The sequence below is a fragment of the Leptinotarsa decemlineata genome, unplaced genomic scaffold (genome assembly GCF_025532065.1).
Source record: "Leptinotarsa decemlineata unplaced genomic scaffold, Ldec_3_MD MMD2_P_RNA_scaffold_2, whole genome shotgun sequence".
Taxonomy (NCBI): domain Eukaryota; kingdom Metazoa; phylum Arthropoda; class Insecta; order Coleoptera; family Chrysomelidae; genus Leptinotarsa; species Leptinotarsa decemlineata.
The window spans coordinates 11,397,634-11,425,186 of record NW_027412529.1 but is presented as its reverse complement, the minus strand read 5'-3'; the positions used below and the strand labels follow the sequence as shown (position 1 = coordinate 11,425,186).

Here is a 27,553-nt window from a genome sequence, read left to right as displayed (position 1 = left end):
AATACAGCTTTCAGGGTCTAACCAACTCAAACACTTCCTCGTTTAACCTTAATGAAAACTCATTCAACACACTTCTGCACTGGATGTTTTTTGTGGGCTACGTCAGGCAATAATTTGTAAGGGAGTGAATTGTGTCCGACAGTCCTTGAATAGGAGGCAATAAACTTTTCCTGAATCAACATCACGTAAACTCCCCATGAATTTAGGTACAAATGAAATAAATCATCATTATTCAACTTCTATGAGAAATAGAGCAAATTGGCATGAGGATATATCCTGAAAAGCCATGTCATAAATTTTTATAGGTAGTTATTTTTTCTTGTATTTATAATGGAAAGTAATGATAACAATAATTTTTATTAACCATTTTGTATGGAACGCCGTTTTACTCTTTATTGTCACAAATATTCATTCCTCAATTTATTCAACTAATAATTTATTTGTTTGAATTTAATTGATTCATGCATTTGTTCGACACATTAAAAACGATTGTTCGCAAAATTTGTTCTATTTTGAATGACACTTGATTTAAAATGTTACATGAATTGATTTGTTTGATGAAAAGTTGCGAACAGTTATAATATAGATTCATTGTTTGAAATTTTTGGAAGTAAATGTTTGTCATACATACTTTTTTGTAACTATCGAATAATTTACTACAATTTCTGTGAAACATGAAAAAAATTGTTTGTTGATAATTATAGTTACATGAATTACAACGATTGTTGATAATTTCAATTCGGCGCTAGCGTCGAGCGGATTTTTGCAGAAGCTGAATTTTTAAATCTGGCAACATGATAGTCTAGTGATAGTAACACAATATTCCGTCCGACCGCAGCGCCGAATAAAAATTATCAACAATCAATTCAATTCATGTATCACCTAAAAGCAACAATCAAAACAATTCATTTTTACAAAATACCAATAGAAAGTAAAACGGCGTGGCATGTCGTTTTACTTTTTATTAATATTCCTTTGAAATTAGCTGGATTATTTTGTTTGTTGAATTTCAGTGATACATGAATTAAATTGATTGTTGATAATTTTTATTCGGCACTGACGTCAAGCGTATTTTTGTAGAACTACTCAACTGCATATATGTATGGTGTTGGTCCTACTACGGTAATAATTCGTTGGACCGCAGCGACGAATAAAAATTATCAACAATCAATTTAATTCATGTATCACCTAAATGCAACAGTCAAAACAATTCATTTTTACAAAATACCAATTATTAATATTCCTTTGAAATGAGCTGAATTATTTTGTTTGTTGAATTTCAGTGATACATGAATTAAATTGATTGTTGATAATTTTTATTCGGCGCCACGGTTGAACGGCGTTTTGTCGTACTATAAACGAACTAGCATGTTGCCATATGTAACACTTGAAGTTCTTGATAAATCCGCTCGATACCAGCGCCGGATTAAAATTATCAACAATCGTTTTAAATGTATCTTTCAAATACAACAAATTTTTCAAATCATCAAAAAATTTAATTCTTTGTCAGAAATTAGTTTATTGAAAAAATTGATGAAATAAAATGATACTTGCTTGAGAATGTTTTGCACAAAAGTTGTAACCAAATTTTAAATTGAAAGCATTGAAGTGAATGTTTCAATAAAATTGAAATATAACAATCTTCATTATATAGAAAAATATTTAGTATGGGAAGTTAATTTGCTATATTTTCAGACAAACAAAAGTCTATTTTTCTTACCAACAATGTTTCATGGGAAAACTTTGACAGTCATTCGAATATATTCATTGAAATTTTATTCCCAAACTTACTTTCAGAAAGTGAATTTAAAGTTTCATTATAATTCAACAGTCATATAAATAACTAACATTTTATTCAAAGGTCAAAATTATATGCGGAATTGAAACGTTTGTTGAATTTACTCGAATAATACATTCCATTGACTGTTGAATGAAAATGATTGTTCATTGCTGAGTTGAACTATATGTATATAGATTATTTTTCAGCACAATATATAGTAAACTGGCGTTCCATTTTCCAATACTCTGAAACAATATTTTTCTTCGGAATCAATAAAAGCTTCAAATTATTTCATTAGTCTCTTTTATTGAAATAACAATTTTATTCATGTGATATTTTAAATCAAGTGTCATTTAAAATAGAACAAATTTTGCGAACAATCGTTTTTAATGTGTCCAACAAATGCATGAATCAATTAAATTCAAACAAATAAATTGTTAGTTAAATGAATTGAGAAACGAATATTTGTGACAATAAAAAGTAAAACGGCATTCCATAAAATATATTCATTGAAATTTTATTCCCAAACTTACTTTTAGAAAATGAATTTAAAGTTTCATTATAATTCAACAGTCATATACATAACTAACATTTTATTCAAAGGTCAAAATTATATGCGGAATTGAAACGTTTGTTGAATTTATAAAAAGTAAAACGGCGTTCCATAATTTTGGTACAACGTGTACATTTGGTAAGTCAAATCGTCCCTGGGATCATGACTAAATATACAATCATGAACATATATAATAAATATAAAGCATATTTTTGGGAAAGAAAGTTTTTGACTTTCCACTACTCCATCTTAAAAAATTGTGGGAATCTTCCAACGAAATGAGGGAAGCAACTTTCAGACACAAACTAGAAGAAAACGCCCTGTTGAAACAGTTACTTTATAACATTAAATTACACGAAAGAAAAATCTTTCAAAACAAATACTTCTATATAAACACTAAATTATACAAAAATCACTTTTGTATACTCAGTTTGTATTCATTCATGTAACATTCATTATGGAGTTGAATCAGATTTTATTTACAGGATTCCTGCACAAAATACTGAATGAAAGGTAAAAAATTTCACTTACATGGAACACTATCATCATCATTGGTAGACATCGATGTTTCGCTGTACGATACTTGTCTTAGGGCACTTCAGTACCAACCTGAATAATATTATAAAAAAACACACAACTCATTCATAAATTACGACTTCATGTTATGGAATGAATTTTGATCGATGATATCGTAATGACATTCATTCGCTTATCCCAGCCAAAGAAATCTTTGGATCAAAAGGGTTAAATTTTTAGTAGTGATTCATTTTTGGGAAAGAAAGTTTCGTGTGATTCAATGTTTATATAAAAGTAGCTTTTTCAGGAAGACATTTTTCTGTCAGTTTGTGTCTGAAAGTTACTTATTTTCATGATCTACACATCTATGTTACTTCTTTAAAAACTAATTACCTCCTTCCTTTCTTTGTAAGTTTTCCACATTTTTTTGTATCAAGATGGAATAGTAGAAAGCCAAAAAGTTTCATTCTCAAAAATGAATCACTCCTACAAATATAACCCTTTCAATTCAAACAAGATTCCTTTGGCTGGGATTTAATCAAATTCATTCCGTGACATGAAATCGTAGTTTATGAATGAATTATGTGTTTTTTCTTAAAATGTTATCCAAATTGGTACTGAAGAGCCCTAAAAAGGCCTTCGAGATAGGGCTTTTTAGCCCTGCCTCAAAGGAGGCAGATTGGGAGAACTGACAGTTTACGATAAATGTGGTAGATTTGAAGAAAATTGAGGATCATTTAAACATTCGGACCATACGATAATGGGGAATGTTCTCTTTAAAAAAGGAAAATTATCTTTATAAATCAACAATTAAGGCGAAATATAAATTATAATTCAATACCACCTCCACAAGCTACACAAACAACAGTTGTTTTGTTATTTATTTATATAGAGGAAGATAGGTTAGGTGCACAATATGTAATATGTCACAGAATGTCTCGTAACTCTGAACATAAGTAAACAGAACAGCACGCCTTGAAATATGTCATCTTTGTTTGTCTCATACAGGTATCAGATTCATTGTCCTTTATTAGCTATAACCAATGTTGCCAAATGATGAAATAGAAACGAATCCCTTTAAATGTTGAATGCATTATTTCATTCCTCTTTTTTTTAAGTATTCAAATAATTTTTCAAAGAAAAAGGTTGAAATGATAAGTTGTTTTAGAGCTCTTTAATGAAAACTACTTGATTTTCGTCAAGAGGAACATTCCCCATTGTTCCCTAGCAGTATCATATCGGTCGTGGCGGAGGCGAAGTGACTATATATATCAGCAAATTCTATTTTACGTAAATTATTACTTCCTATGAATTTAATAAAAATTACTTTTTTCAATTACCAGAAATTCAAATACATTTCTCGAGGTGCGTTTCATCAACCAAGTTGGCGTCTTCACGAGATGAAGATACATAATAAGATAAATACGTTAAATACATAAATTGGTTAAACGAGAGTAGAGAAAAGTATTGCATTTCTGTTGATTGTTTGTGGATTTATTCTACGCCAAATGTTCCAATTTCACCTTCTATTGTCTTTTACTACGTCTTTTACGGGTTTTTTCTTGCCACAAAGTAAATAATGATTGAGTACAAAAATGTTTTTTTCCTGTCTTGGGGAAGAGGTTTGATGAAATATTTCGTCAGACAAGTATGAAACAAATACATAAATCAATAGGGTTTTCTCGGAAACTCTCAATTAATATTAATGACACGTTCTCTGGGGACATTATTTCGAATTGGATCCGATCTCGTGATATAATGCCACATATTTTTTCAGATTGGAATTCTAAGGCATCTCTCAGAGTGGGTATGAATAAATTGAATACCTGACTGAATATCAATTATTTAGAAGGAGGAAATGAAACTTCAGATGGATATATTACATCAACTGACTTTTGCACAAGGTACAGTTGTAGTAGGGTTAACAAAATTATCTGGAACGGTGAAAAGTTATACTGAAATAGACAAGAAAGCACGCGAAATTAAACATAGATAAAATACGGCGATATATATAATTTTGTAAAACATCATTAATTTGCCCTAAAATCAGGATTTAGGTAATACCTTATGTGGTGTCGCTTTTATTTATTTATATGTTTATTTATTCATTTAACGGCGAAGTCAATTTACAAAAACATATTTAACGAAGTGGTTCAAGACCCAGTCTGAACAATCGATTTTCACTTGCTATCGTCCAACCCGTGTTAGGAATCACACGTTGAGACCTCGTTAATCCTTAGCTCGCACAAGTTTCGACTTCTGAGGGTCGTCGTTCGTAGGGGTGCGGCAGCTGGTTAATGGAAAAACAGATTTTTAAACAGATATTTAACGAAGTGTGAAGAACTACAAAATATTTTTGAATGCTCATGTCTTATGTCTACAGTACAATTTTCAATTTCACAAAACAGTTAGCGAAGTGTGAAATACAAAATATAAATGAATCCTTATGTCTACTGACTACATCACTAAAAGATGAAACAAATCTTGTACTCACAAGGAAAATGGTTAGGTAGAGAAAAGCTTCGGAAACGCTATAGCCTTTCCAATTGATTTTTAAAGACCTGAAGTAACACATTAAATAGATTCAAGTTATTATGATATTGATTTCCCAGATTCAGAATAGCAGAAATTGGACTACTTATTCAAAGAATAATTGGTATGGAAACAATTTATATGAAAAATATCAGGATTTCTCGTATGATTTTGTTTGATGTGAAAAGTTATTAGTTGAAGTAGTTCAAGGCAATGTATTTCACTATTTATTATTTGGAAGAGGAAACTTGAGTTCATAGAAATTCTTCTATCTTCCAATGATTCTATGTTCAATTTGGTTTGGATTTGACTGTACTCATACTCATTTCATTGAAAAACAAAGTCAAAAGCACAATTCATTAAGAATTTCATTTCAACATTCTCAATCAAATCGATATTTACATTATAGTATGGGTTCCGTATAACCGAACAATATTCAAGAATGGATCTTATGAAAGCATAATATAAATAATTTTTTGTTTTCATTGAAAAATAAGTGGAAATTCTCAACACAAAACCTAGCATTTTGAGACTTTTTGCCACAATTTCCGATACTTGAAGATTAAAATTAATTTTGCGATCAAATTTACCTCCCAGATCGCGAATAAATGTTTCTCTTTTAAGAGCTATATCATTCAATTTATATTCAAAGAATATTGGACTTCTAATTTCAGCGAACGTATTGATTTGACACTTATCGATGTTATTCTAACAAATTAGTGGAGTAAGGTGGATTGCATTTTTCACTGTTTTCACATTTCTTTCATCGATTGTATTTGTAGAACAAAATTTCAAACTGTTTCGTACCTATATGTATTAAATATTGAAATTCGAACAGAAGACAGGTACTAACCTTCTAATTCTTATTTATACCATTATTCATATGAACATTTGAGCAATTGCAAATATTGAAGGAATCCAATTCGTTTGCAATGCTTTGTAATTTCAAATGCCTTTGTTGAAATTAGAACAAGTTTCCGTTTCATATTCATTGTTTTAATCTGATAATTTTTTATTGGTATTGGCAATTCCATCTTGTTTGTGAGTGAATTGTCTATATCCCTCCATCAGTAACAACTTTGTGATATTTCTACCATTATCTGCAAGTAACATTGTTGAAGTTCGACGAATGCGATGACCTGTTATTTCGAATTTTGGGTGAATTTTAACTTTCTACGATTCTCAATCCAAAATCCTCAAAACTGTGGATACCAACAGTCTTAATCGAACATTTTCCTTTTTTTGTAATTCACCAATGATCTGTTATGTGAAGTATGGGATGACCGTAAAGGTAAATAATGACTAATATATAACAGCAGCTTCTCTTACCCAATTACAACAAATGTTATCTTAATGAGTGTTTTGCAATCTGGGATTTCCACAAACAACATGTTTTCCTCATTAGATCAATCGGGGAAAAATCATTTGTTTCCAAGGACAAAACACAAGCACTACAGGAAAATTCTTGAGGCGCTCTGAGAGCGGTGCCTGTGCGAAAGTAGCGATTTACATTGGATTTGAATCGCTGCAAATTAAGTACATTTGGAAAAACGTGAAAGTATCTATAGAAGAAAGACAATTCCCCAAATTTTCTTCGATGTTATAGACCATCAAGGTTGCAAGTGATGTTCGCGTCTCCAATCAGGAGGATGGCTCTTTTCTGGATGGAATCCAGCAGCTTCAGGTAATGCTTAGGGGCGGAGCTCCATACATGAGGACAATACTCCAAAGAAAGTCTTAGCTTTATAAATCATCAACATTTACTGAGGTGTGTATAGTATTCTGGTTCGAAACAGTGTTCCAAGCTTTTGAGAAGCAGTCATTGCAATTCCAGCGACATAATTGTGCCAAGACATATTGGTGACCATTTTAACCTCCAACAAACTCATCGAAGAAGCAAGCGGGATTTTCTTTCCCGACATTATTATATCCGGTTCGGACACCATTTATCTTTTCGGAGAGAACTGATGCCTGGGTTTTATTGGCATTGAATTGAACATGGTTGGTTTCACCCCAGTTCGAAATTACTTCCAGATCATCATCAAAATATGCAACTTTCTGCTACCGGTGAAGATGTGCATCTGCAGCCGATGTCCTGGAATCCAAATGGAAAGACGGGACAAGTATGCTGTCGTCAGCAAAGCAATATATTGGATTCTTCGTTTTTATTAATAAGTCGAGAGATATCAGTCGACGGCCACTTGCAGGTGACATACGATAGAAGGTTGTAGAAGGCTGAACGCGAGCAATCTTCCAACAAAAAAAAATAGGTTAAAAAGTCTGTAAAATTGTTGAATTTGAATTCTATTGTGAAAATAGTGGATGGTGCCTTTTCCAGTGAGTCGTATGTGTAGTAGGACGCAAACTGTTCAGCTAGCAGAGTCGCCTCTTTATGTCTGTTGTTGTAATCGAATCATCCGCTTGTGTTAGTGGTGAAATTGTGGATTTTGCAATGTTTTAATTCACAGCTTTAGCTAATGGACAGAAGGATCTAGATCCGTTGGCATTGACAGCAGTTTATTCCTAATTCTCTAATTGTGCAGCTGTTGCGAGCATGAAGAAACCTAGTTCGATTTTTGACACTTGCATTTTTGCGCCACTGCCGGTAGGCGAGATTTTTTTGAGGCGACAGCTTGCTCGCAGTTTTTGTTAAACCAAGGTTTGCCGTTAGAAGTTTGTTTCATTGAAAAATGAATATATGCATACATGGATGATAGAGTAACTTCCGTGACCTCAGAAGCATGAGTTGATGCATCATCAGAGCTGAAACAACCATCTAGCCAAGGAAAATTTTGGAAATGATCTTGAAGGTCCTCCCAGTCAGCAGATCTGTTATGCCAAACTTTGTGCTACTGAAATTGTTTCCCAATACCTATTCATTTTACTCAAAATTGAAATGTTTTTGTGGTAAGAATATCCTAAAGGAGACCTCACGGTGAATGTGTAAATTTCTGGATTGGTTATTAGGTATCAATCCACAAGAGTATCATATTCTCTAACAAGGTCAGGAATCCTGGTTGGCTTATTTATAACAGGATTAAATCCGCTACTTATTGCAATAGCCTCAACTGCGCGACCTTGTTCGTGAATGATATTTAAAAATTTGAGCCAATTGATAACGTGGACATTGGAGTCACCGAACATGGAAATTTTGGCACTGAGATGATTGATTTGCAGAAAGTCAATAGTGTTTGCAAGTGGAGAGAATAGTACCCTATCGCTTGGTGGTCAATAAACGGAGAATATGAATTTGATAATCTTCTATGATATTTTTTTGAACCACATAACATCAATGTTTTGGTGTTAAAGCATTACCTCTCTTTGACAGGAGAGATCGCTTCTGGTAAAAAGTTACGTCTGAATCGGGAGTGAAAATCATGGTTGGGATATAGAAAATTGACGGGGTTTGTTGAAGAACTGACTTTGGTTTCTGTGAGTGGAAGAATATGAGGATTATTTGTTTACAGATGTTAGTGCACTTAGGTTATATTTGAGTTGAGTACTCTGATGTTGCAGAAATCGATTTTGGACTTGCTAGTGGACCTCTCACCAAATGCAGATACCATGCAATTTCTCTGTGGACTGCTGTTAGGAAGACCCTGTTGTCTGCCAGAAATAGTGATTTCCAATCAGCTTCCACCCGGGGATCCGGAGTTCCAATTGAGGAGCTATTTTTTTCCGGAATATTTTGACACTAAGAGCATCATCATGCAATTTCTACTTGTATTTCCACCCTTGAAACCGGAAACAGTGGCACAGCAACGAAACGTTAACTTGAAAGCAACTTCACGCGCCTAATATATCTTTATTTTTTTTTTGAAATATTTGAAATAGGAATTCCTAATATACATACAAATCTTAAAAATTATGATAAATGTGAAAAAATTGTCAATATCGCGAAATATATGAATACATCAATTATAATAGCTACTAGTAATAAAATACAAATAGATAAAAACAATTTTTATATCAATCTGTTAAAAAAATATTCTTCTAAATAAGTGTAAAACAGTGAAACATATGAATGTGTGTGTATAAAGTTAAAAGTATTTTAAAAGCTAAAAAGAAAGAAAAGAAAGTTAAAAGAACGAAAAAAATTAATAAATATCCAGTGACCTTATATGTTTTTTTAGCTGATATTTGAAACTATCGATAGTGACCGAGCATTTAATGTCTTGAGGGAGTTCGTTGAAATCATTCAGTCCCCTGAAAAATAATGATATCATAGAATTTTTAGTTTTGGTTCTAGCTATATGAAATTCATTATTAGTCCTTGTATCATAACGGTGAATTTGATTGTTATAAGTAATAAAAGACTTGAAGTAACTTGGTAATAAATTCTTTGTGATTTTATAAATGAACATCATTGACATATAAAATAGTCTTTGCGTTACACTATACCAATTTAGAGTATTTAGCATAATTTGAATGGGAGTATATCTATTACACATCAAGATTATTCGCATTCCTCGATTTTGTAATTTTTCTAATTTTTGTTTGTTGTTTTTGTCCAAGAGATATAGAAGACTAGAACAGTAATCAAAATGTGGCTGTATAATGCTTCTATATATAGTTATCTTTGAAAATAAAGACACTTGAGATGATATCCTAGAAAAAAAGAAGAGTTTTTTCGAAATTTTTTTGCAAATGTAATCGCTATGAGCGTTCAGTGTTAGTGAGTCATCTATTATGAAACCTAAGTATTTAAACTCGGTTACCCATTCAATCTTGTCATGATCAATGGTAAGTTGTAGAGACTCATAGTCCACATACTTTAATTTATGTTTATTACTGAGAATCATGGCTTTGGTTTTTTTTGTATTTAATTTTAGTTTATTAGTTCCCAGATAGGTTTCATATTTTTTTAATACTTGGTTCATTCGAGTTATTGTTTCGTTAAGATTGTGACCATAACATGCAACCAATGTGTCATCCGCGAATAAATTCAGAAAATCATGACCTTGCACATAATTGAGATCATTCAAGCTGTTGCAATGGTGTCTATGCGTACGTACGTACGTACGTATTCGTACCTGGACGTTGATTTTCGTAGCAGGTGTTACGTTAGAAATTTTCAAACTCAAATAACTGCTGCTCTTCATAGTTTATTGCGATAATTGTGAATAAAAACCCTGCAAAATGTCAAAATTCAAAATGTCGACTGATTTCATGTCTGATAGGTGTACCTAAATAGTTATTTCGCTGTTATGGTAATGCATTTATAGAAACCATACCTAACAAGATTTTACGTAATAGTTTTATTCGGTTTATCAATTATTATAACGTGTAATCTAAAAAATAGCTATTTTTTCAAAAAGTATCTCAGTCAAATGACTTTCCAATAATGGAAAAGGATACTCATCCAAAATCTACTTCTGATATGAATGACTTTGTTGAAGAAATTGTATTCGAAATTTGTTTTTATTTGTTTTTGGTGAAATTATTATTTGATAATGAAAAACAACATGTTACACAAACTGCCACCTCTACGAATCCGGCTTGGGTCGCTGGTGGTTTGATAGAAATCATTATGATTTGAGTTAAATTCAACATGCCCCTTTTTGACCAATATATCTTTCAGAATTGAACGTTGGTCATTAAACTTATCCTCCAAATTTGTTCGGTATGTTGGTATATTTTGTGCAATGTTTGCGGTCTCTTTCCCTTACGTGCCTCAACCTCCACGAGTATTTATTCAGAGCTGGTTCAGTTTGAAATACGAGCAAACGTGATAACCCACAACAATTTCGAACGGCTCAATAAATAAAACCAAATGGTCATCGAACGCCAATAACTTTTCATTAGCGCCCTATTCCTCGTTTTCTAACTGCTCTCCCAAACTGAAAGCGTAAATTTTAATGGGACAGTTAGAGCCGCCCTTCCGAAAGAATTCAACTTTCACATCGGAAAGTTTTCATCCTCCATGAGTTTTTCCTAGTCTCGAATTGAATTTTACTATCCCGCACTTGATGAAACTTTGTGACTTTCAGTGTTTTAGCTACTATTTGGAGTGATTTATCGGATTTGGAGTTGAGACTGAATTATTTTTTGTATTTTAGGATTGAGCGACTTGCAGACCATTTTGTTGACCAGTGTGGCTACGTTGATTTTTCTGATTGCAGTATTCTTCACCGCGTTCGGAATAAGGTGAGTTTATTATGTAATTTGGAAACATATCGAGAACAGTTCATGCATTAAAGGTTCCTAGAAATATCCTACATTTTGAAATTGCTTTCAACTGAAGAAATTTCCTGAATATTACTGGATGCTATGGAAAGATTGGCAGTGGAAGTGGCTATATTACCATGTTTTTCTCAAATTCAGTTGTTTATTTCATTCGCATCATTTCCAGTCAATGAGAAATCACGATGGCTATGGATCGAATTATTACAAATCACTGTGCCGATGGTACTTTTGATTTCTTTAGAAACGTTCCTATCTTCGATTTCATTCAACCACTCATAACGTAATATCGGAAAACCAACATGGCTTTTCTAGAAATAAAACTCAATCACTGTAATTTATTAATTTTATAATGAAACAATCAGGATAATCGATGATAACGAATAATGTATTGGGATCTTCTGCGATCTCAACAGTGCAACTATGTTGATCATCAAATCCTCATCAATAAATTACTTATTACTGATGCTGTTCAGTTGGTCAAGATTATTTTCCTTCGAGAGGAAAGCTCTTGAGAGTTGCTCAAAGTATGTGAGCTTCACCAATACTGATAAAAATAATTTTCGACAGAATATAAAATCTCCATCACTTCCTATATTTGTAGGTATACCACAGGGCTCTATCTTGAGTGTGATACTCTCTTTCTCTCATCTACATGAGTTTTTGGACGAGTGTGTAGACTGCACATTTTACGCCGACGAAATTTCCCAGGACATTTTCTAATGAAATTTTATAGATGTAGCCGTTACATCGTGGTAGGAAATCATGATGAAGAAAAAATAACATTACTGCAGTTTCGTCCTATGAGGACATTTTCAAACTTATACATTAAACAATCATGTATAATCAGTTAACTAGTTTAATGATCCAATAATTTTTCTGGAAAAGGGGTTGGTTGGGTAACAGGATAAATTTTTTCTTAAAGAAACAATTCTTCGACGTTTCGATTTTAATTGAATTCTTCTTCAGGGTTCTGTAACAATGAATTTTCATAAATATACTTTCCACAAAACTTATATGATTATTATCGTTTCAATTCCACAAGAAATAATAAGTTCTTAATTGAAAAACTCACTGAAAAGTAGTTTTTTCGTGTTGATAATATTACTATTTTGAAAATCATCAGATATATTAGATACATATTTGAAAAATAAAAATAAAAAACATTGCAACAACAAATTTCCGAGACAAAACCTACACAAAACGACATGAAACAAATGAATGGCTTTATCTGTGATTCTGATAAGGTGGTGTCTGTTTTTTAATCAATGGCAGAATAAAAAAGAATGAAAAAAATGTTAATCATTCAGGTATTTTACGTATCAAAATGAAATATGCAGTATTAAGGCATCGACATCTCTTCTACTGTTAACACTATCGCATATGAGGATATGTATGATTTCGCTCAAAATTCTTTTATATAAATATGGTTGAACATCTAAAATAGTTGGATGATCAGAATAAAGAATGTGTCCATATTCTTTTTCATGTTCAACGAGAGCTTTGGGGTTTTTTACATTCAGTTTCTATTCCCAAAATACAGGGGTGAAACCCAAATATCACAAAATTCCATTTGTAGAAAATTTATCTGCTGAACTTGGAATGCTCCTCAGTACCAAAGAAATAAAATTGGCTTTTTCAAATGGAAATGCAGTTGGAAAGCACCTTTTCTGTATACAAAAAACAAAAACATCACAAGAAATAAAACCCAATATAGTGTACAAACGGAACTGTGGAAGCTGTCACAGATGATATGTTGGTCAAACCAGACGGTTTCTTCAAACACGAGTTTCAGAACACATGAGAGACTCCAAGAAACTGAATATAAAAAATCCCATAGTTCTCGTTGAACATGAAAAAGATATTGGACACATCTTTGATTTTGATCATCCAACTGTTTTAGATGTTCAACCATATTTATTCAAAATACTTTTGAGTGAAATGATACATTTGTTTGTTTCATGTCATTTTGTTTAAAAAATCTGTTTGAATCTGTTTAAAATCTGTTTTTCCGTTAATCAGCTGTCGCCCCCATACGAACGACAACTTGGAGTTGAGAAACTTGTGCGAGCTAAGGACTAACGAGGTCTTACCTTTTAACGTGGTGTTGTCTCGGAAATTTGGTTGTTGCAATGTTTTTTTTTTTAAATATGTATCTAATATTATACATATAATATTACCGGACTATGACAACTCACCTACCAAAATAAGACACCAAAACCCTACCTTGGCAATAATAATTAAAAAAAATAAAAATATGAAATTAGTTTAATAGTACCTGTGTAAATATTTAAATATATAATTGTTGTTCTAATATTACTGTTAATGTATTACTGTTGTATCCTATACTATATAAATATTACCATCTATACCACAAGCTTCAAAGCTTGTGCGTGATGTTTCATGTCTATTTTCAAAGTTGGATAGCCTTTTTTTGTATTTTCCTATTTTTGAAAATAAACATTATTATCATTATTATTATTATTATTAATATGTCTGATGGTTTTTAAAATAGTAATATAATCAAAGAACTCATTATTTCCTGCGAAATTGAAATGATAATAATCGTATAAGTTTTGTGGAAGATATATTTATGAAAATTCATTGTTACAGAGTCCTGAAGAAGAATGTAATTGAATTCGAAACGTCGGCAAGAAAACAATTGTTTTTTTTTTAATATTGAACCTGTTACCCAAGCAAACTTTCTTTATGAAATCTTCATTACTTCCTATATCTGTAGGTAAACCACATGTCTCTATCCTTAGTCTGATATTCTCTCTCTCTCTCTCTTTCACGATTGTATAGACTGCACATTTTATGTCGACGATACTTCCCGAAACATTTTCGCTTAGGAATTTTTGAATGACATTAACAGCGATCTAGATTTGCTCGAAAGGCTCATAACTGGCAACGAATAATGTGTGTATGGTTATGATATCGAAACCAAAACTCAATCGTCCCAATGGAAGAGTCCATGTGAGCCAAGACCAAACAAAGAAAGCACGCCAAGTTCGATCAAATGTCGAATGATCACTGTTTTCTTGGATTACCGTAGCGTTACTCATCAGAAGTTTTTACCACATGGTCGTATGGTCAATAAAGAGTATTATATTCTCGCTACTTGCGAGAAGTAATACGAAGAAAACGTCCGGTGTTGTGGAAAATCATTTCATGACTTTTGCATCACGATAATGCACCTGCTCACTCGTCGTATGTTCGTTATTTATTGGCTAGAAATAGCACTATTATCATGTCTCAGCCATCGTTTTCACCAGATTTGCCTCCCTGCGCCTTTTTTTGTTCACAAGAATGAGGAGACCCATGAAAGAACGGTGTTTTGCGACGAAAGGGATCACCCTATATTGTTTAACATTATCAGATGATCCATGATGATTAGCAGTATAAAACGTATGGTCTGATGCTTATGGTTCAGGAGCTACAAATTATCTGAGTTGAAAAATGAAAAAACAGGTCAACAATTATACAGTAGGCCACATTTTGAAATATTCGTTCTAGAGACAAATATGGAAGCAATAAATCAAAAAAAGAGATTTTTTGATAATTCTTGAATCAAAATCTGATGGACATTGAGAAGAAAAATATTTTTCACCAACTTCCATTGCCGCCTCACATGGTTGAGTATTTCGGGAGTCATTTCTCTGCAATGCTCCATGATATTCTCTCTCAAATCTTCTATTGTTGTTGATTCTATCTCATACACTTAAGACTTCAAATAATCCCATAGGAAGGAATTTACAGGAGTGAGATCCGAAGAACTTGGTGACCATTCTGTAGAAACTCTATTGTCAATCCAGTAACCAGCAAAATGATCATCCAAATATTGTCGCACGGGAGCTGCATAATGAGGAGGTGCATCATTCTGTTTGAACACTATTTCGTTATCGAATAAATCTATATCCTCCTCAATTGCCTTATTGATGCAAGGCATTATTCGATTTTATAACATATCCAAATATTCAGTCAAATTATCATCGATAATCGATGATAATTTGATCACCTCTCCATTCCATACAAGAAATTCTGATGCAAGTTGATCCGTTCAGTGAGACTTTTACAAAACTCGATACTTCTATCGAAATCATCATCATATAGATGAAATTCGTACTCATGAAGGATCCTGAAAACATTTGTAAGACTGATTGCTGATTCTGAAGATTACTTAGTAAGAAATTGTGGATTTTCCAATAAACAAACGTGCCCTAAAACTGCAGTAGAAATAGCTTCAACGTTGACAACTCCTGAGTGGTTATGCTTTTCATATAGATCCAGTTTCCATAAATCTGTTCAATAATTCAGAAACGTATTCGTGTCGTATATTTCTTCCTGGATAATTATCATTGAACATACGGGCAACAGCTGTAGCACTATTTCCATTCTGGTAGTACAAATTCACTATTTCACAAAAACAGAAACACCAATTGTAACTTCACCTGGTAGATAATCGTTATTGTAGAATGAAACAAAAACAAAATGAAGAGAATATCGAATTCAAAGTTAACTAGGCAAAATAAGACTTTTTTGAAGTATACTTTACAAGACACTTATGATGCCAAGGTAACAGATTGTACAGAAATTCATTCAGGGTGGCTCGTTTTCAACTCAAATTATTTTCAGCTTCCAAACTATGAACTTCGAACCCTAATGTGTTCTACTTTATTGGAGTTTTTTCCCAACACCAAATCGTTATTTTCAACACCTCGACACGTGTTTTGATCACCAAGTGATCGAAAGATGAACTGGAGTTTTTTCTCAACACCAAATCGTTATTTTTAACACCTCGACACGTGTTTCGATCACCAAGTGATCGAAAGATGATCTGGAGTTTTTTCTCAACACTAAATCGTTATTTATAACACCCCGACAAGTGTTTCGATCACCAAGTGATCATCTTCAAAGAGGAAGATTGAAACAGTTTCAATCTTCCTCATTGAAGATGAAGAAGTTTTTTCCCAACATCAAATCGTTATTTTCAACACATCAACACGTGTTTCGATCACCAAGTGATCGAAATATGACCTGGAGTTTTTTCTCAACACCAAATCGTTATTTTTAACACCTCGACACGTATTTCGATCACCAAGTGATCATCTTCAAAGAGGAAGATTATAGCAGTTTTAATCTTCCTCTTTGAAGATGAAAGAGTTTTTTCCCAACATCAAATCGTTATTTTCAACACCTCGACACGTGTTTCGATCACCAAGTGATCATCTTCATAGAGGAAGATTAAAACAGTTTTAATATTCCTCTTTGAAGATGAACTGGAGTTTTTTCCCAACACCAAATCGTTATTTTCAACACTTCGACACGTGTTTCGATCACCAAGTGATCATCTTCAAAGAGGAAGATTAAAACTGTTTTAATATTCATCTTCAAAACGTGTCGAGGTGTTGAAAATAATGATTTGGTGTTGGGAAAAACTCCAGTAATATGCATTACTACACCAAAGGTTCCAAACAGTGCATCATAAGTGTTCTACTTTGTTGAAATCTGTTCATCATGGAGCACCTGATAATACAAAACAATTGATCCATTTGAAAAAAATGGTGACATTCTCTGGGGGTGCGATAGGGAGAGTTAGATCAAGTGTGAATATGTCAGAATGTGTTCCCCTGTATACTATTGTTGAGGTGTTTTTTATTTTTCCAGAAAATCATTGTTCCAAAAGTCATTCAGGGTTGCTCGTTTTCAGCTCAAATAATTTGTAGCTCCAGACCATATATTTTATATTTCGTTCGAATCTGTTCATTATGGAAAATCTGATAATGCGAAACAATATAGGGTGATCCCTTTAAAAAAATTGGTGACATGTTCTGGGGGTGCGTTAGCGGAAGTAACTTCAAATGTGAATATGTCAAAATGTGTCCCCCTGTATACTATTGTTGACGTGTTTTTTTTATTTTTCCTGCAAATCACTGTACTAAAAGTTATTCAGGGTGGCTCGTTTTAAATGGAATATGTCTCCTTCGAATCGTACACTTTTAAGAAAAGTCGTTGAATATCTATCTATCCCGGATTCCATACTGATAATAGGTATATGAGCAATCTTTTATTGATACCATTATTAATATTGTGCCAGTGGCGGTTAGATCACTGAATACTCTTTTATTAGTCATTTCTCAACTTCATTTCCATAACGGCATTTTATCAGTTTCGAAAAGGTGATACTTCGGAATCTAATGAAAACGTCGGGAATTAAAAACCAACTTCATCATCACCAAAACTGCGAGATCCAATTTCAAAATCCAATATTTGTCTGGAAGCCGATTGCATTCTAAAGATGAATATTCCATGAAACTGATATGAAGGAAATTTCTTCTGTGTACATAGTACTTCGTTCATTATGCATTCGTTCGCTTGGTTTATTAATTATTCGTCGGGTCGAAATTGGTAACATTATCTCCTCGTGCACGAACTCTGATGGAACTTTCGAATGCAGAGTGAAATTTTTCATGTTAGTTGAAGGAGGTTGGTGCTGGGACAACTCGAATGGATTTTTTTGGTTTTGAGGAAGAAAATAATACATACATTTGAGTTCACGGTATTGCTTTATAATTTTTTTTTTCATCAAGAATATCTTCATCTCTGCATTTCATCAGTATGCTTTTTGTTAATAACCTAGCAAATCAATCAATCAATCAAGATATGCTTTAATGTATTGTAATTAAATTGATAACATTTGATAAATGTATAAAAATAGTCACTACCATATAAAATTGAATTAAATAAAAACAATCAATTACTTATTTGAAATTCGAAATATAACAAACAATAGAAGTTGTATAGTATATAGAAAGTTTTTTGGGAAGGAAAGTTTTTGGCTTTCTACTATTCCATCTGATACAAAAAAAATGGATGAGAGAATCTTCCAAAGAAAGGAAGGATTAATCAATTTGAAAATAAGTAACTCTATACATGGATATGTAGATCATGCAAAGAAGTAACTTTCAGACACAAACTGAAAGAAACTCCTCCTGAAACAGCTACTTTCATATAAACATTGAATTACACGAAAGAAAAAAATTGTTTCGAAACAAATACTTCTATATGAACACTGAATTATACAGAAGATACTTTTCTCTATTCAGTTTGTATATCGAACATTTGTGGAGGAATAAGAATCAGATATCATTCACATGAGTTCTACTTTGAATGAATGGTAATAAATTGTACTCACATGGAACACTTTCACCCTAACTGGTATACACGTGTTTCGCCTTAAGACACTTGCCCTAAGGCTCTTCAGTACCAAATTGGATAACATTATAGAAAATACACACACTTCATTCATGAATTACGATTTTGAATGTCACGGAATAAGCTTGATCTGCTTATGTCATCGATGACATCGTAATGACATCCATTCACCTATTCGATTTAATCCCAGCCATGAGGAATCTTATTTGATTTGAAAGGGTTGTATTTTTGTGAGTGATTAATTTTTTGCGAAAGAAAGTTTTTGGCTTTCTACTACTCCATCAGATACAAAAAAAATGGATGAGAGAATCTTCCAAAGAAAGGAAGGATTAATCAATTTGAAAATAAGTAACTCTATACATGATTGATTAATCCTTCCTTTCTTTGGAAGATTCTCTCATCCATTTTTTTTTTGTATCAGATGGAGTAGTAGAAAACCAAAAACTTTCTTTCCCAAAAAATTAATCACTCCTAAAAATATAACCCTTTCAAATCATATATAGAAAGTGTATATAAGTCTAAAGAAAGTGTATAGTTTTGGTCTACTTATCATTCTATTCTATCCACATAATATTCTTCCAAACTATAATATATCGGTAAGAACTCTTTTTACTGCCTGGCGTTGAAAGGTACCTAGATATATCTTTAATACTCGTACTATTTAGATTTAGGTGATTGTATATTTTGCAGCTGTTATATATAATTGATTCCTTAATGAGAGTGGAAGATGTAATAGTAGTTTGAGATGGTTACTTTGACGGGTGGGGTATATATTTCCTGTAATAAAATTTTGTTTGTGTTTATTTATGAGACACACTGTTTCAAGTATGAATATAGACACTACCGTGTCAAGATAATGAAAGACTTTTTTCATAATTACTACAATAAGTACAGATCAGTATATCGAAAGAGAGTTGGAAGATAGTTAATTATATTTTAGGAAAGACTTCCAAAAAAGAAGTAGATTTGGAGTTGAATCCGGAAACATTAAATGAGTACTATTTTTCAGTTGCAGATGAATTGACAAAAAATATAACCGCAGCCGATAATCTTCCAGATAATGCCCTGAACCAACTAGTATATCTGATGAATGAATCCTTCAAGGAATAATAATAAAAATAATGATAACAATAATAATAACGTGTATTGTGCAAAAACAAGTTTTATACACAAAGACAAAAAAGAAGGCATATTTCCACGTTTTCTCAAAACATCAATTGTTATACCGATCTATAAAGGTGGTGAAGTAAGCTCTCCCATGAATTTTACGCCCATTTCCCTCATTCCCCCGTTAGCGAAAATCATTGAAGAACTCGTTAAGTGGAGAATCTTTGACTTTTTGCAGGCATGTGATATATTGAGAATCAAACAATTTGCATTTCAGTGGAAAGAGAACACAAATGATGCGATATTTTCACTGTTGTATGAACTATATACTTGGATCAATGATGAGGAAGTTTCCGCGACTATATTTTATGATTTATCGAAGGCTTTTGACTTCGTGAATCATGAGATACTGCTGCGGAAGCTTTACCGTTACGGATTTCGAAATAAAGCACATTCATGGTCCATGACATATTTATCCGGCGCACACAAGTAGTTAAGTCAAAAATCAATCTCAAGTTTAGGTAATACACAATGTGGGTCCAATTTTGTTTTAACAATATGTAAATGACCTGACGACGCTTGAAATTACAGGAAATATCACCCTGCTCGCCGATGATATCACCATACTATGGCATAATGATAAGTAAGCTGACCTTCATCATATCATTAATTCAGATATATTAAAAGTCAAAGAGTGGTGCGACTTGAACCTTTTGTTGAATGAAAAATTGTTCTCTGGTTGCGATATTTAAAAACAATATTTCAAAAGATAAAATGATGTTTTTTTTAATTCCTTTTACTTCTGTCACTGGCATTTCTTAACCATGCTTTTCAAAATGCTTTCAGCCATTCTCAAATTTGCACCCTGATCAGATTGCAACTTATAGAGATAGGAACTCTTCATTTTATGCAATTAAACGCCAATAAAATAAATTTTCTCAAAAAAATACCCCGCCTAAAGGAATGAACTGTTTCTATTGAAAATTGATTTGGCAATAAAATAATCTTGTGTAGATCTTTTTTCAGTTATGACATGAGGAACTCCTACTTCACTTTTCAGTTTTTAATAATTCGAGTGGAGTTTTCATTTGATTTCATTATGAAAAATGCCCATAAGGATTTAGAGTCTGATGCATTCGAGTATTTGATGTCAATCAAAGATACATCCATGATAGTTTTCTACATTGTCCACAACAAAAAATTGTGGGAACACATAATTTTGTCAATAGGCTTGTAACGCCCTCTCGATCAAAAAATATACGATATCGATGGAAAGGTACCGAAGAAATATTTGAATATCTTAGACATAGTCGACAAGTTCATTAGAAAATGAGCATTTAGCCAGTGTGATTTTTCAAATAAGACGAAGACTCACAGTTTATGTTTCTTTCGTATGAAGCAAAATACACCAATGTCCGGATTTTCGATAATTGAAAAATGGAAGTAGCCTTCGAAACTGCAGTACTCTTCAAAAAGAATGATCAACCAAAAATTTCTATAAGATGATATGAACCTACAATGGAAATTTTGAAGCTTGGAATTTACGAAAAAAGCTATTATGACTGAGTAGACGTTCAAAATATTTGGTTGCATAGTCCAGATCCTGCTCCACGACAACGTCCGTCTGCATGTTTCACGAATCATCGTCTGAAAATCAAACGAATTGAGCGTCAAAGTTCTGCCTCATCCACCTTACTCCCTAGATATCCCGCCAGTCGACTACTATCTTTTCAAACACTTCGTTAACTTTCTCAGCGGTAGGACCTTCGCCAATTAGGACCAGGCAAAAACGGCCTTCGTCGACTTTATTGAAGCTCGGACACCCAATTTTAATGCTGAAAGAATTTATCGACTTGTGTTACGTTGGAAGAAGTGCACTGAATCAAATGACGCCAATTTCGATTGAATTGAAGGTGTTAACGGAGATATTACAATTTGAAGTAAACTCATGAAAATGGACAATTCTGTTGAATTAACATATTATTCAAATTTACTATATGGAATGTATGATTCTACCTAGACATGGAAGTGCCTGGTCTTCCTAATTCTCACAGTGAAATAAATTATGTACATATGCATTCTAATAAGAAGTTATGCTCAACTAAACAAGTTTTTTTTGTTGATGTTGGATGAAGTTGAAATAATGATAAAAATGAAAATGGAAAGCGAATAAATGTAAAAAATTATTAATGTTAAGACTTATCGAAGGCATGTAACGTTATTTGAATTCAAAAACGGTTGTAATTTCCCAGGCGAAATTTGAATATTTGTATACGATAGGTTGCCTTTTTATGTTTCGGGAATTGGCAACCCTAGTGTTGCAATCTGGTAAGTGATAGCTCTATCGTAAAGTTGGATATTTTTGAGCTTATACGTACTCAGAACATTTTGACATACGCGCGCTATTTTTTTTGTTTACAGTAACCTAAAAGATTCATCTTGGCCCAAAAATGAAATCAAATCGTGAACATTTTCGTGCGATTATTTTTTACAATTTTCGACGTGGATTAACTCAGCAACAGTGCATAGATGAACTTAATTCCATTTTTGGCGATGAAGCTCCATCACAGACCAGTGTTTATTGATGGTATGGTGAATTCAATGGTGGTCGTAGTTCACTCCAAAACAAATTTCGTGAAAGTCATCTAAAATCAATTGTTGTTCTGGAAACCATTGATGCTGTGCGCGAACTGATATCGCAAGATCGTCATGTGATCTATCGTGAGATTGAGACAACCTTAGGCATTAGTGGGACCAGCATACATTCAATATTGCATAAACATTTGACTGTCAAAAAAATTTGTTCGCGTTGGATCCCACACAATTTGCCAATCGCTCAAAAAAGGCTCGTGTCGATTGGTCGAAGGAAATACTCAAAAAATACGATCGCGGTGCTTCGAAACATAGTCAGCACACACAGCAGTCGACTGTGTTTAAAGACGAGCCAAATCCAACAAAAATTGTTCGCGTACGAATCACTTTCAAGCAAATGGTCGCCTGTTTATTCGGAAAAACTGGACATGTCGCAATCGTACCACTAGAACAACGCAGAACAGTCAATTCTCAGTGGTACACAACCATTTGTTTGCCGGTTGTCTTCCAAGAAATCAGGAAAACCAACCGCCGAAGACGGATCATTCTTCACAACGACAATGCGAGCTCTCACACATCGGCTAAAACAACTGCATTTTTGAGCACCCAAAACATCGATTTGATGAGTCATCTGTCGTATAGTCCTGACTTGGCACCAAATTACTTATTTTTATCTTTTTTGGAGATACGTCAATCAGAGTGACAAAAGTGCTTCGACAATTGGTTCAAACGCATGTAAAAGTGTATAGATCTTCATAGGGAATATTTTGAAAAGCAATAAAGTGATTTTCGATGATTAATATTTGTTTTTGTTCCCTAATCCCGAAATATAAAAGGCAACATCGAACTCTGGTCCAGAATAAAACAGATATTTCCATGTGTGAGTTTTTATGAAAAGAGGGATCCGCAGAGATGATTATTGACTTTATTTCGTCTCATTAGTTACCTAAGGTATCAGAATTTGAGAAAATCTATATAATGCTTCAGTTAATAAATGAAACATGCACCAAAAAGTTCCGAAACATCAAACAACCATATACATTTTCAAGTTTTTGGACTGCTTATGATAAAGTTCTAGCAACGTTCTGAGAATGTTTTATTCAGTAGACATAATAATTCGGAAACTGTGACAAATGGATCAGATCCAATTTCAATCCGCATAGCATAAAAACATAACTCAAGGTTCTCTCTTTTCCAAGTTTCCCATAAGCAGGATTACTTTCAAACGTGACACATTGTACGAATTCTAATCTCACTTTCTGGCAACAGGCCATACGCAAGAAACTTCCTATTTAATAATTCACGATCAACCCGAAACTCTGCTACTGTATTCATATGCTTGTCTGTTTTGTTTTCATTGGCTCGTCCAAGGAATAATTCAGAGTTCACGTCGGTGAGTTTTATTCTTTCCAAGCGTTGAAGTTATCAGGTAATGGTGTTAGTGCCAAACGTACATCACTTCTGTCATACCTAGTGTAGTTCAAGTAAACGATATAGTGCAACTCACTTCCCAACAGCTCTCCTTTAATAATATAGTTAGGGAGCTAACTCATTTTGTTATTCAATAATCATTTCTGATTGTACAAGACTTACAATAACTTTATACTATAAATATTAAAAAATATGTATAATAATATATATAATAAATATTTCGTTTGTATAGGTGAGTGGAAAAGTAGGGATTCAAATGACAGGGTGATAATTGGAAATACTTTTGAATACATCATTAATATGGAAGAATCTTCATATAGTCTTTTTCAAGTAAAATTACTTTTTTAATCCCTTTCTGTAGTCCTCTTCGGTAATATTAGATACTTTTTAATTAGCTCTATTATTTTCTTATAAAATTTTGGAAAATTATTTTTACGCCTGATGCTTTGTTTCAATTCTTCCCAAATCAACTCGTTGTGATTGAAAACACAAAAAAAGGGGGGAAGTCTCACTATGGTGTGTCTATACTTTTCAGCAATACTCTCAAGGGCATACACTTTTTCAAAAATTTTTGTCTGTAAAATTTCAAGTAGTTGTTTTTTGGTATAGTAATCTTCAAAATATAAGTTGTTGTCAAATAAAAAACTTTGTATAATGCACAATGATAAGTCGCGATCCTTTGTTTGCAGGCACGTTAGGCGTACACATTTTCGAACCATCAGTCTACCCTTTTGTAACCGTATCGTGAGTGCCATACCAAGTTTCGTCCTAATAGAGAATTTTCGGTTGTTCTTATCTATATTTACTCATTTGTTATAAGTATTTGTTAGGCAATTTCACTATTTTTCTGCTTTTCATGACTGCTTGACGTTTGTTCATTACTTTAAATCTAAATCCTAGTTTCTTTATCCAATTCTGAAGAATTTTGTCACAGCAGCTCACGTTATGGCCGGAAGTATTCTATTTCTTCTTTATGAATTGTTTGTTTCAATGATTTCATTAGATGAACATCTGAAGGTTTTGGTAATCCTGTATCACATTGCGTCTTGCGTTCATAAGGTTTGTTTTTGACTATTTTAAGTACAGTTGAAAAAGGAGTTTCGGTCAAATGTGATGTTGCTTGTAATAGTTTGTTTCCCTCGAAACCAAACTTGAGATGTAGATTCTTATATAAAATGAGACATACTCTCTGTGTTTCAATATCCAAATGCATCCGAATCTCATTCACTGGTTTCTCTTTTTCACATTGTTCACCATCGCTATTGGAATCACTACACTGGAAAAAGTCTGCGTTGTTATCGTACCCGTTATAACTATTAGTACTTATCCAAGGACGCCACATTTCAAACAGATAACAAAAATTTTAAGTAGTTATAACTGCACCGATATCGAATTTCTACACTTTGAGAGTGCCAACAACTTTAAGAGTGCACGATATCATTTACTTCGACTATACTCTTACCCTAACTTTAGATGTAAGTTAGATAGTTTGGCAAATATACATTTTTGAGTCTTTGTTGTTTGTTTGTTTTACAGGCTTTTGTGGAAAAGTTACAGACGTCGTAAGGAGAATTCTCAGTATGACGGGATACTGCACAGGGAAGGAACTTCAGAATCCATTTCAAGGCCGTTACATTCACATCTTCTGGCAGATAAGGTAAGGTGCAACATGCATTTCCAGGTGGATTTTTATAGCGCCCATTGAAATTGTTACACGCTTTCAAAAACATTTTTTTGTTACAAAAAACAATTGTTGTAACCGTGTAGCCTTTCGGAAAATATCGGAACTACACAGAAGCGAAAGTAAAGTTGGCACCTTTGAGGTTGAGGGGCAAATTTTTGTAACCTTGAATTCATATGTCGAGTGGAATCATGCTTCGCACACTGAGAAAAATTAGTACCTATGTTCATCATTCAAAAATAACTTGCTGAAGAAAGAAAACTAATTCAAAACACTATCAGTTCTTCATGACGGTATAAACGTTGAATGATTTGATGAATGATTTAAATAGGAATTCCGTTATCCAATCATCAATAATAAATATGATACCCTCACCTTCTTCAAATGCAGTACATATCCGATAGAAAATAATAATATATTCGGAAAATGTTTTACGTTCACAAAACAGACCAAAAAGAAAATAAATAAATCGAATCAACGTCGATCATAAGTTTTACATGAAAAATTAATGATTATTAAAGTATTCATGAATTGTATATGGTTGTAAATTGATCAGAGAGAGCTTCTTACAAGTTTCTCAAATTTGTTGAGACTTCATTTGCAAGTTTTGAATATCAAGAGACATTCATGTGGGCAAGTTGAATATGAAATAAGTATTCCGTTTCTATTTATTCATTCAGAATACTCAACTGCATTCAGAGTTTAGCAATTATATTATGAATGCTGACTGAGTATTCTCAGATTTTCACTTCATTATTGAGCCAAAGCCTTACGGTTATCAAATAAGTGCAGACATAATTTATTTCACAATATCCCTGAAATCTCATAAAATAAACGAATACAATTTTCAATGCAATACTTTTTGATTTATTTATTGAAAATTGTAAAAATAATAATGAAGTATTACATCAATAACCAAAACAACATACATTAACTAACTATCACAGACGTAGTATATTGAGATTTGTAACAATAAATATATATTCAAATGAAAATATATTTATAAATTTGACAGAATAGTAACTTTTCTATTTTTTATATTTTCCATTATCAGTTATGATATTTCTATTCGTATATTTCAAGCAGTAAAATATTCCTAATCTAATGAAGAGTTTCAATACGTATGAATAAGGAAATTCAGAGCAAGGGTGGAAAAATTCTATATTTCTCGAAGTGATGAATGAGAAACTCTCTGAGAACAATTAATTTTATCAAACATAAAGGAAAAACATGTCTCTAATTTATGAATATAAATACCAAAAGACTCACTTGGAACCCTCAACCCACCATATATACTTTTATCGCAGCCACAAGCTTCATAATATGTGAATAATTTACTTGCATCCAATTCTTCATATTCTTCGAAAAAGTTGACACATATTTAACAGGTATGAACGTTGAGAGTTTTCACATATAATTAAATGATGTTATATTTTCTCTTCTTCACTCGTAATCTGGATGTGATATTGCTTTAAACATTTTTTTATTATCTCTCTCAGGAACAATTACATCTGTTGAATTCAAATTCATCAACATTTCATCGCGATCGTCAACACAATTCATATGATTTGAATGTAAATAATTTTGGCAAAAAAGTTTTCTGAATGCCCTCTCGAATTGTATTGGTGTTGGATTTATACTATTGTCTTCTTGCTAATACTTTCAAAGAAATTTTCAACACATTCTGAATTTACTCTTCTAGTGCTCATTTTTTTGCCTTCCTTGAAGCCTTGATTTTCCTCCTCAACTACACTTTTCGAAGAGATCCAGAGCTTGAAGTTGTTGGTATCTGTATCGAAATAGAGGGAGACATCAGTGGTGAATAGATTTTGGTCTGACACAGCAAATTCTCTAAGGAACTTCTATCGGCAGTTTCCGAGTACTAAGTACCACTTGGACCTTCAATTAAAATATTTGTGTTACTCAAACTGATGAAATATTTGTACCTTGTATGGCAGAAGAG

At 32.9% G+C, this 27,553-nt stretch overlaps 2 protein-coding genes across 2 annotated transcripts in view; one reads left to right on the top strand and one right to left on the bottom strand.

Annotated features, from left to right (window-relative positions):
• Positions 1-27,553, bottom strand: part of rdgBbeta (cytoplasmic phosphatidylinositol transfer protein 1) — a 512,064-nt gene that overhangs the window by 210,637 nt on the left and 273,874 nt on the right. The window lies entirely within an intron of this gene.
• LOC141485845 (uncharacterized) overlaps positions 1-27,553 on the top strand; it is a 152,272-nt gene that overhangs the window by 41,149 nt on the left and 83,570 nt on the right. Inside the window, exons 3-4 of the mRNA XM_074183395.1 lie at positions 11,441-11,528; positions 25,446-25,566. Coding sequence (XP_074039496.1) covers positions 11,441-11,528; positions 25,446-25,566 — 209 coding nt within the window. The remainder of the gene's footprint in view (positions 1-11,440; positions 11,529-25,445; positions 25,567-27,553) is intronic.